General features: G+C 30.8%; 1 protein-coding gene across 1 annotated transcript; it reads left to right on the forward strand.

Moving 5' to 3' along the window:
- Nucleotides 1-555: 555 nt before the first annotated feature.
- On the forward strand, nt 556-8,415 carry LOTGIDRAFT_234511 (hypothetical protein; the record flags this gene model as incomplete). The annotated part of the gene is made up of 8 exons (XM_009062611.1): nt 556-603; nt 1,531-2,478; nt 2,972-3,073; nt 3,484-3,642; nt 5,228-5,418; nt 5,710-5,803; nt 6,028-7,119; nt 7,512-8,415. The coding sequence occupies 8 exons, from the start codon at nt 556-558 to the stop codon at nt 7,677-7,679; spliced, it is 2,802 nt and encodes a 933-aa protein (XP_009060859.1). The 3' UTR covers nt 7,680-8,415.
- Nucleotides 8,416-11,640: the final 3,225 nt, after the last annotated feature.

An 11,640-nucleotide genomic window follows, 5' to 3' on the forward strand; every position in this document is an offset into this window, starting at 1 on the left:
GCTTCCATTTAACTTTTAAAATTCTATTTTATGACATCACTTTTCCCAAAGGTGAATGTCTGTTTGTTGTCCATTGTTCCATTATATATATTACTAATGAATTTGAAATAATCTTGTAATAATTTAAAAGTAATGTCTTTTCTTCTAGTGAGCTAATATTAATTAACTATCAATAATCTTTTGTAAGAAATATAAGGTTTATATTGACTTTATTGTTTATGTCACACAGTCATAGTATATATACAACTTTAACATTATTTTGACAAAATGCTACTATCATATAGCTAAAATTAGGAAAATGGATCTTAAATTCTCAAGTTAGAGGACACAGAAGTTGCAGTTGTCTAGAAGACAGGTTAAAGTTGTTTTGTTTTTGGTGTTATTAGACAATAAATTATCCAAGCAGTCCGATTTCAATATCTTAGTGATTTCAGTATCTTGGTGATTTCAGCATCTTAGTGATTTCAGTATCTTAGTGAAGACTTTGATGTTAATTTATCATGGTTATCCATTAGTTAAATTTTAAATTCAAACAGGGAATTGCAAGCTTATGCCATGACATACATTATACTACATAAAAATAAAAACATCGAAATAATAAATGTAAGTTAAAGAGGAATTAAATGTCAACTATGTAACAAGTTGTAATCTTAAAGACAACCTGCTGGTGTCTGATGTTATAATGAAATATATTTATTATTTCCTGGTTTACTCAATATGTACTTAAACTATACATATTATCAATAGGTGAAACTTGACGGATATCTGGTATTATATACACACCCTAATAATTGACATAGTTTAAATTACTGTATTCAAGGTCTTATTGATAATAATATTGAACCAGTTTTGATTAATTAGGTCAATATTCATATGAATTAAAAGACCACAATATTGTCTTTCATATATATCACTATGATAAACATTGATTACCTTCTTTCTTTATGAAATGAAATATTAATCTGCATGTAATATTTTTACATCAGTAAGAACTTTATTCTAGGCTTTCCATCAAAACAGTTTATCTGTTCATTATTCCATCATATCTTAACCTTATCTCTAAAGATCAAACCATATTTTGTATTTTCACCTCATTTAGTCAAGTCTTCTTCAAAAAGTGCCAACCTGTGTTTATTTCTAAGTTTTAGAAAACTGTATTAAAATTGGAAATGGGTTTATTCAATTCAAATAAGTTTTGGTCAGAACTTTATATAAAAATATAACAAACGATATCAGTTCTTGTCAAATTAATAACTGGGGTCCACTGTTTTTCAAATCTTATAACTTATGATAAGTTCAAAATACTAGTATGAAATATATTTAATTCTGGACCCACGTAAAATGCAGACTTTTTAATTAGACAAAAACTAAACATTCAACAAAATTCCAAGAAACAGTGGTAGCTGGTAAAGAGTAAAATCTATATATTCAATGATTATATTTTGAAATAAGTTTACTCTTTCACATTTCTCTGTGCGTAAGCTTATTTAATTTGTATAATATTAATACTTTCCCTTTTTATCATTTCAGCATGAATACGACGATATGGATAGCATATTGGAAGGAATTCTTAAATCGGATCATCCTGAAGGTGCTAAGAGAACACTTTTCAAGAAAATAGTGGAGAAAGGGGCACAACCCCATGCATCAAATATGACACTACCAGTTTTAAATCTGACATCAAAATGGTTTTTGGATGGTGAAAATGATTTAAAAATCAGTGCAGGATGGGAAATATTTGTGTCCTGGGCAAAACATAACCAACCTTGTGTGGATTCATTCTTTTCTAGAGATTACTTAGTGTCATTATTAACAACTAAATATAAAAATGAAGCTAATCCCCCCCTAGTAATCCATCAGTGTATGCGAATAGTGCCAAACAAATCACGAACAAATTCGCAAAAAATCATCGAAGCGTCAGCCATTAAATTTATACAGGAACATATAGACACTGTTTGTCTCAGAAACTTTGTGATATTTTTAGAGGAATATAAAGACTGTGTGCCGAAAGGAAAATACAGGCTGAAATTCTGTGAAAGTTTAATTGAAGGTTTGAGTAAAGGGAAGACACCAGAGAATCAAAATGAAGTTATGCAATTTGTGAAAGACGTAGCACGTATCGTTCAGTTTATACATCATTTGTGGCAATCAGGAGATGCCAGTTTGGTGTTAGATTGTTTGAAGAATGTGTTTTATATATTGTGTGATGTGACATCATCTGAAGAGCCATCAGATTGTTTGGGATCGTTGTTAACATGTGTTCCTAATGACGTCTGCAATGATGTAATAAAACAAGCTGTTAAAACTGATATGGTTGATAATGATGCTATGACTTTAGCCTTACAGAGAATGGTCAACTGGTTAAACTGGCCGGCATGTATTAATATAGATCAAATTGTTATAATGTTTTTAAAGGAATTAGCCACCCATAAGAAATATACTGTATTAATCTCAGTAACAGAGAGCAAGATTGAAAGTGTAAGTAGATTGATGTAGGAGTATTACGAGCTAGATAGTTAAATTTGTGACACATTTTCATGATCCTGCTTTGTCTAGTAATTTTCTTTTCTGAAAGTAAATTGATTAAATATTTCTTGGTCTTCAACCTTGGCAGATAATTGGATTCCCCGTGTCCTCAAATCATTAATACGCTGGGATTTTAGTTATCTGTTATTGTATAATTCCAAATATTTTATCTGTTATTGTATGATTGCGAATTTATCAAAATATGCACACCCCTTCTTATCCTCCAGTAAATCTGGTAAAATTCAGGGAAATCAATATGAATGTACAAATTTGCAAGTTATCAGGTTTGGATGCAGTATACAAATTTTTCTAAAGAAAATGTCTTCAGCCTTTAAATTATGAAGAATCATTACATAGTTACGGTACCTGGAACAAATATTAACATAATATATTTATTATCAGATTCTGAGGTTCTCATTAGGATGTTTTTTTTTATGTTTTGAAGGTAATGGAGAAATTACAATATGCTCCAGTAAGAGATGCCAGTTTTAAAATATTGAGTCATATGTTACTTAGTTTTCAACATTCAGCTATACCCTTTCATAAGGTAAGAATAAATTGATGAAAAAAGGAAAAGTTTAAAACGGGAAAAAAATAGTGCAATTTGTGTTTTATTTTACAAAAACTAAGGGTAGAATTTTACTTTGAATCTTTATGTTTGCAACATTGTCCTGAAAACTAATGTAATTTCCTTTTAAAAGTTATTAAATATTTCCATTATATATTCTGCTTTATATACAGAATGTAACAATGTTACCATTCCATCTATTCGGTTACATTATATATCAATTACATTCTAATACATTTCTCTATTGTAACATCAGTTCAAAAATAAGTTAGCATTTTGATTTCTGTAAGCATGATTGTAAACCTGTAGCAAATTTTAAACTGCTAAGATCTGGAATATTATATTTGCCATTATAAAACTGTGATTAATTTTGGTCCTATATTTTACAGATTATACCTCAAGTTAAAGGTACAGTAGCAGTATTACGTAAAGAGAAAACAAAGGAAAGTTTGGAGTGTTTAAGTAATTTAGCTGAATTGTTATACTGTTTAATGAGCCATCATACAGGATTCCCTGATTTATATGAACCACTGATTGAAATGATCAAGGTAAAGTTTTGCTATCTTTTGCAGTTTGGTCAATTTATACATCCACATTTAATGGGGGCATATATATTGGCGTCCCTCATGTCCGTCTGCTCGTAAACGCTCCAGAAGGCACAATTCAGGATTTTGATGAAAATTGGTGTGAATGTTTGTAACCTCCCAAGGATGAACCCTATTGAAAAAAAAAAATGAGAACTATTTTATATGAGTTCGTAAACACTTAAAGGCTCAATTATTGCCAGATTTTAACAAAATAATTGTATTATTCAGTATCACTCCTAAAAGTTCAAAAGTGTATGACTAAAGGTTGAATATTCCATTCTGTTACTGTACTGCCAAATGTTTTAATTTAAAATAAAAGCTGCCAGTGGGTGTACATTATCTTGCCTGGCAAGCGATCTTTTTATGATTATTTCAACGACATGTTTACAAACAAAGATTTAAGTAAGAAATGGGCTTTCCATCTTGATGAAGTGTTTGAGCACACAATCGATCAGATCGATGTCTGTAGCTATTCAAGGGAAGCAACTCTTATGATATGATTTCAGACTACAAATAAACTGCAATATGAAAAAAAATGACTATTCGTTCTTATTGAAATTATTCAAAATAACTAAGTATATAAGGATTTCTCAAACAATTTAAAGTAGAATTTTCAGAAAGTCTTAAATAGGACATGAGAAATATCAAAGCTGACCAAATGATTAATTGTCATGTGTGTGGTCAAAATACTAAAAAGGCACATTTAGACCAATAAAAATTATTTTGACTTTCTAAACAATATAAATGTACTTAGGAATTGAATTTAATTGATAGTGGAATATATTTCAAATAATTTGTTCTTGAAAAGGTTTATTCAGATGTGATTAGATAATATGATATAGAGTTGAATCATATAACTTAATTAACAATTTTCATTGTCAGTTAATTAACTAAGGTGTCAACAAAGGATGATGATTTTACAAGTAAAGTATCCAGTAGATATGTCAGTCAATTAGAGTAGAAGCTAATTACTCTTTGAGCTCTAAAGCTTCTGTGTTAATTAGCTAAATTAGATATATTTTAAAAGTTATAAAATATAAACAGATCTCAGTTTAAGACAGTGGAACTTTCATAGTGCTAGAATAGTAGGGTGTAGACTAAACCAACCCCATGTTTGATATCAGTGATTTTGATTTGGATGAAGACATAATGTGGTGGAGTAAGGGCAAATATAAGGTACTAATTCACTGGGACCTGCTATGTTAAGTCTGCTTCATGGACGATATTACTTATGGATGGCGTTCAGAAAATATTAGAATTTATTCAATCTAACTTTCAAATCATGTTGATAATCCGAGAATTGTTGATCCAAATATTTGTATAAATATGCTTTAAAACTCTTTGAACACAAGATTGTAAATATATAAAAATATCAGTAAAATGACATATGATAGCATTATGTGAGGTCATTTGTTTACCACCACTGTTTGCCTTGTTACAAGAATTTTCAGTTTGTACATTCCTGATCTTGCTTTCAATTTTAACGCAAGTCTTTTGATTAGATATCTTGTCTAATGTCTCAACTGATGTCTCTTCTCTTTTCCAGATGTACCCTGAGCCCAGTGAAGATGTAATACAGATGAAACTAGCTGAGAGTAAATGGGGAGGAACATCTAGTGCTTCATTAACAGATGTATCAGGCTTACAGAAATCAGAAACAGGAAAGATTGGGTTATTAAATCTTGGTAATTCATGTTATATGAACAGTATTATACAGACTCTTTATATGTGTGATGAGTAAGTTTTTGTTATTAGTTTCCATTGGTTATTTTTGAGCATGGACAATCTGCTGGTTATGCTATTAGTTGTTAAAAACAATTTCTTATGAACATCAGTTGTTTTTCATCAAAGAGAGATTTACATATACTTGCCTGTATGTTTGCCTATAATGCCTGGATGTTCCTTTCATTAAATATGGCTAACATTAATGGATATCCATGTGAATCTACATGACATGATTTGATGCAGGACATCTCATTTGAGCAGAGGGCAGTTCATTGCAATAATGATTATCAAACTCTATTTCAGATTTCGACAAGGTGTTTTAACACACCCTATTAGATCTCCTGGTAATATCTTGTCTAAATTGCAGGAAGTTTTCGCCTTCTTAGCAAAATCACATGTAAGTAAAACAATCTTTTCTAGCTCTGTCATCAGATTCATTTATTAACAATGTTGATCATGTTTTATTGGGGGAATATGGTGGGGAGGGACTCTTTCTTGATATTTTATGATATGTTATAACTGTTATAATTATTTTAGCTTAACTTAATTGTAAAGGTAAAGTGTTTGCAGGATTACTGCATAATATAGTGATCTTATCTTTGATAATATTCTTTATTGCAGAGACCTGCTATTGCTCCATCATCATTTCTTGATGCATCCAGACCACCATGGTTTACTAATGGTTGTCAACAAGATTGTTCAGAATTCCTTAAATATCTTCTGGACCAGATGCATGAGCAGGAAAAAATGAAATCTATCACCCAGGGTAGTCCCAATAAAACCATTATTGAAGATACATTTGGTGGCAAGATGAGCTCTACAGTCAGGTGCTTGAAATGTAAACATGAGTCAACAAAGGTTGAAGATTTTATTGACATCCCTCTTGCATTCCCACATAACACTTCTTCCTCTAAACAGTTAGTTGGTGGTAGTTCTGAACATAGTATTACCACAGTTGAACAAGAGCAGAAGATGGATGCCAGTGCTGATAAAAGTGGACCTTTACATTTGAATGATCTAGTCAAGCATTATCTACAAACAGAGAAATTAACTGGAGATAATAAATATCATTGTGATCATTGTAAAGGTCTTCAAGAAGGTGAAAGTAACATCAAGATTGAACAGAGTCCACAATACTTGGTGCTTACACTCCTGAGATTTTCTTACGATGTCAAACTTCAGTGTCGATCCAAGATCTTCAGAGAAGTTAAATATCCCGAAACCCTAGTTTTACCAATCCAGACTAAGAAATCACCAGAACAAACCTCTAAGAGGATGAAACCCAATAATGTGCCTTCAGATGTGTACAAAACCTTGATGGGAGATGAGAACTCAGTTATTGGAACAGATAAGGAAGTGTATGGATTGTGTTCTGTTATAGTTCATTCTGGTGCATCATCTGAATGTGGACATTATTATTGCTACTCCAGACATTCATCTCCTACTGGAAATCCACATATCAGTGATAATGTGGATAAAATAGACTTCCTAGAAAATAAATGGCATTTGTTCAATGATTGTAGAGTATCTTATACTAGCTATGATTCCTTCAGTAATGTCACCAAGAGATTTAACCGAGATACAGCCTATGTTTTGGTGTATAGAAAGATTAGTCCCAGTGAGTTTGAAGGACAACAAACTATTGTTAAAGAACCATCAATAATCAGTAAACTACGAGCTGATATTGATAAAGATAACTCCAAATATCTTCAGGTATGTTGATCTTCTAGAAAATATAGTTCTTGATTCTTTTTCCCGTTTCCTTTAATTGAGGTACAATTCAATCAAATGGCTGCAATTACAAATTTCCGTACTACAAGAAAGGTGGCTATTTGAGTCAAGTATAAGACATAGTTCGTAATATCCTGACATTGCTTCATACTTGAATATCCTTCAAAAGAAACGAATTTATAGCATTTCCTTCTCTCAATTGTTGAGGAAGTTGAGAAAGATCTTCAGCTTGTTGAGATTTTCTGATGTTGTTTAGGGAAAGAGTAACATTACGTTGTAGGCTGCTCTCTGTCCTGTTTGTAAAACAAATAGCAATTCTTAATTCAAAACTAAACTGGATATTAGTATTAAGAATCATATTTAATGTATTTCAGGAACAAGATGAAGCTAATAAATATAATACTAAAACAAGAGAAAGAAGTAGTTCTACCAGTTCCTATTACAGCCGTCGCGATGGTGATGATGAACCACCTCCTCCAGATTGTGGTGGTTCAAGTGGCCTGGATTCACTTGATACAGTTGGTGCTAGATTTATATTCTAAATATTTTCAATCTCAACATCTAAAAAGCAATAGAATTTAACAACAGAACAATATTATGAAGAAACCAATGTAAATATAAAAAATGCTTGTTTCTTACAAAAATAGTAGCTGCAATAACTACATTTTGTATTTATATGAAACAGGTTGGTGTAAATTTTCAAATTATAATATGTAAATGCGATATTTGGAATAATATTAAGACGTTTCAAACTTTAGATTTTAGTATGATGATAAAATTGCAGGCAATAATGTAATAATTTCTCGTTGTTGAGACTCAATATCACAGTTTATTGTCCTCATGGATGATAATATATTAAGATTGAAATTTGAACTGTTATTAGAAAATTGAGAGATTATTAAATGGTAACCATCACACAATATTAATTATATAAATATAACACTAGCTACACAAGGAATAAATGTAAATATACTAAAGGTAACCAGGCACCAAAATAAAATTACATAAGCTATTGAAAGGAAAAAGGAATCTACCTTGTTTTAGCAAGTATAATATGCTAACTTAGGTTCAAATGTCCTTTTTCAAGCTAGATTTTGGCCAAATCCCTTGGCTTTGATACTTCCCGATTTATTATACCCATTTACAGTTGGTTTGATTTGAGATGTAAGATACTTACACGGAATATGAGTAAATATTACTCCAGTCTACATTTTGTAAATGTAATACGGAACTAAGATGAAATTGTAAATATTACATTGTAAATATGATGATAATTGGAATGAATTGTAAATATTCAAGTCTCAGGTAGTGCTCAATTTGTATCAAGATAGTACTAAAACTGAGGACTTGGCTATGAAAGGTCAATTAAAACCATAGAAAGTAGAATGTATATAGTATATCATCATGGAAATGATAGTTCTATATAGCCAATAGTTCCAAATTAATGTAAAAGTAATAGTTCCATATATAGATAATAGTTTGATATAGTTATAAGCTTATTAACAGTAATGTAAATAAGGTAGAATGTTAATATAACAGATTGTTGATTTTTGAGAGATGTAGATTTATAAAATGTATATTACATGATGTGTTCAACAAATATTATATAATAATTCAACATTGTATAATAATTCAACAATGTATTAATAATGCTTTTCACTTGAATAAATAGGAATGTTGAGCTGGTAAACTGAATATATAGAGGTATATTCTGACAGGCTTTTGTTGAACAAACGTGGATACAAGATATGTATCAATACTGTAAAGTTACATAAAAGTAAATACAGGGAGTTCATTTTTTGGTTATATTCCTTGGGAATGATTGCTTATGTAAATTATAAAATTAATCGAGGGCTGATATGAAGAAAAAACAAAGAAGTAAGCTGTATTATATATAACCATGTTGAAAAGCATTATAAATAAACCATATACCTACTTACCCCATACTTACAATATACTTACCACGTTATTGATATTATTACTTTATATTCTTACTTTTATATTGTTATTATTGTTACTATCATTAGATTGTTGTTATCAGGATAATTGTCCAGTAAATACATGTAAACATCAGGAACAGGGCAATACAGTGGAGCTTTAGATGAAACGTCTCCTTCTTTTATTTGAAATTGAAACATTCTGGACATACTTTACGTATGGTTTTTCCTTTTTAGTGATACATGTATAAGTTTTTGCTAATGAATAAAAATGGTGGACTAGTTGTTTACATGTGTTTACTATTGAAGGTATATAGTCCTTTAAATATTTGCTCTATCATCTGTATGAACTTACAGAACTTTTAGCTGAAAGTAAGAGCTCAAATTGTCAACTAGGATAAATTTTTACACTATATCTAGTGGTCAGATTAAGTACTGGTGATATTAAATAACTATTTATGTTATGAAGTATTTTTGATTTTGTCTCAAACTTTTTAATTAAACACATAATATAAACATTCATGCCAGATAATACCAAGCGTCAATTTATATTTTAATTGTTAGGCTTTCAACTTTCAAGCAAGTTCAGAGTTTGTAAAATTTATTTTCAAAGACATCTGCATACCTACCAGTTAACTTATATTTGATTTAAGTCTTGGCATTATCTAAGTAACTAAATCAATGTATTGATCATTTTATGTCTATGAAATGGATCTTTATATTCTTAGAACAAGTTTTCACCCTGATCATACCCAGGACATGTAAATGGCATCACTTCTATCAGGGTTTTGGATTTGAATCTATTTTTAGTACAGCAGAAGCAGTGTGTAATTGAAGAATCTTGCATTATGGATGATTTTAATTTTGTTGCTCAAAACTGTTTATATTATTTCTGTAATTCAAAAAATATATTGTATTCTGCATGAAGATTTTCATTATATAATGTATTTTTCTATCATTCAATAAATCTCAATCAATTTCAAATGGATTGTTTTTAATGACTGGAAAAATGTTCAACATAGAAAGAGAGAACATAACAATAAATAAAGAAGTAAAATGATTATTAAGGGCTAAGAATCTGGAGGAAATACAGACCTTGGTGTTTTTTGACTAGACTTGTCACCATGATCTGACGAAATTCTTCTTTAAATTGTCTTCTTTGGAATCTTTGACCTGCTAGCATCTAAAGTTGTAGTAATTTATGCCAACCATTCAAATACAATGTTAAAAGACAACGTTTACCACTGAAATTCTCAGAAATTTTTTTTATCACAGAGCATATGATTGGTTGAATATTAAGTGAAATTTCGTCAGATCATGGACAGCAAGTGTAGTCACCTGAAACCGAAACAACTATCAACAACTGTGGACTGTTATAGTAAGCTTTGATTAAAGTTACCTCCCTTTAATCAAATAATTCAAGTCGGTTCGCCAGCCTAAAGGAACAAATTTGCCATCTGTTTCATCAATCGTACCTTCGTCTCAGAAACGGGAAATTTGTTAGCTTAGCTTTTCAGTAATTGTGACCATAGATCATCAATGAAATTAGGGTTGTTTCAAATCCACGTGTGTCAATGATTATCCGCGTTAAAGGTTACTTGAGGCTCTGCCATATATTGAAGAAGAAAGAAAACCTTAGTTTGAGGTATTCTTGTACCTCACTTCAGAAGACTTTACATATATATTCAAGACACAAATCAACTCCCGAAAATGGCGAATCTGTCTCTTAACTATGAACCAACGTTTACTGAAAAATCTTATTATTCTTTTATGGTGCTTATCCAAAGAAAAGGAGTAACTAAATGTGGATTGACGTCCGATATCGTCATATAGTCATCGTATCCCTAATATTTCAGGGTTGTGAGAATAACCAGACACAAAATCGAAAATAATAATGTCTGGTCTGAAAATAGTCTCACCATTATCCAGTGACCCATTTATAACTGACATTGTAAACCTCATCTGAAAGGTATCAGGCCATTATTTGGCCGAAACTACGATCAAAACAGAGTCCCACTCTTCATTCATGCATTTTTTTTTATCGTCACCGTGACATATAGTACATTAATGCTTAAAGTGTGAGATTTGGTGTGGTGTGAGTATAGAGAGAATTCTACAGAAAATTACTACTGGTACTGTGATACCTTGTACACTTTATAAACATGTTACAGTATAAGAAAAATATAATCAATGTGTTAAAGAAGCTTTTAATTCGAATTTGTCTAGTCATAAATATTATACACCTTTAATGAATTGTGCTGGCACAAGACCTTCTCAAGAGTCAGAGGTATATTGACTGTTTTGGGCCATTGGTGAAACTTCGATCCTTTAACAACTTTTTTCCCATTAAATATGCTGCCCTTGGCGATCCTGTCGCTTCCTCTACCATCTCCAATAGCCAGCATCAGTTCATAGGTGACGAATTTTTTTATAATAAAAATTAACCTCTGCCACAACAATGGTGCCACAATAGATCAATTTCTAAAAGATTTTCGTGATTAAAATAAGGTTTTTGAGAAAAAATGAATCAAATTTCGCTAGGATTATAAAAGTCAGACGTCTATAC

This window comes from Lottia gigantea (genome assembly GCF_000327385.1).
Source record: "Lottia gigantea unplaced genomic scaffold LOTGIsca_52, whole genome shotgun sequence".
Taxonomy (NCBI): domain Eukaryota; kingdom Metazoa; phylum Mollusca; class Gastropoda; family Lottiidae; genus Lottia; species Lottia gigantea.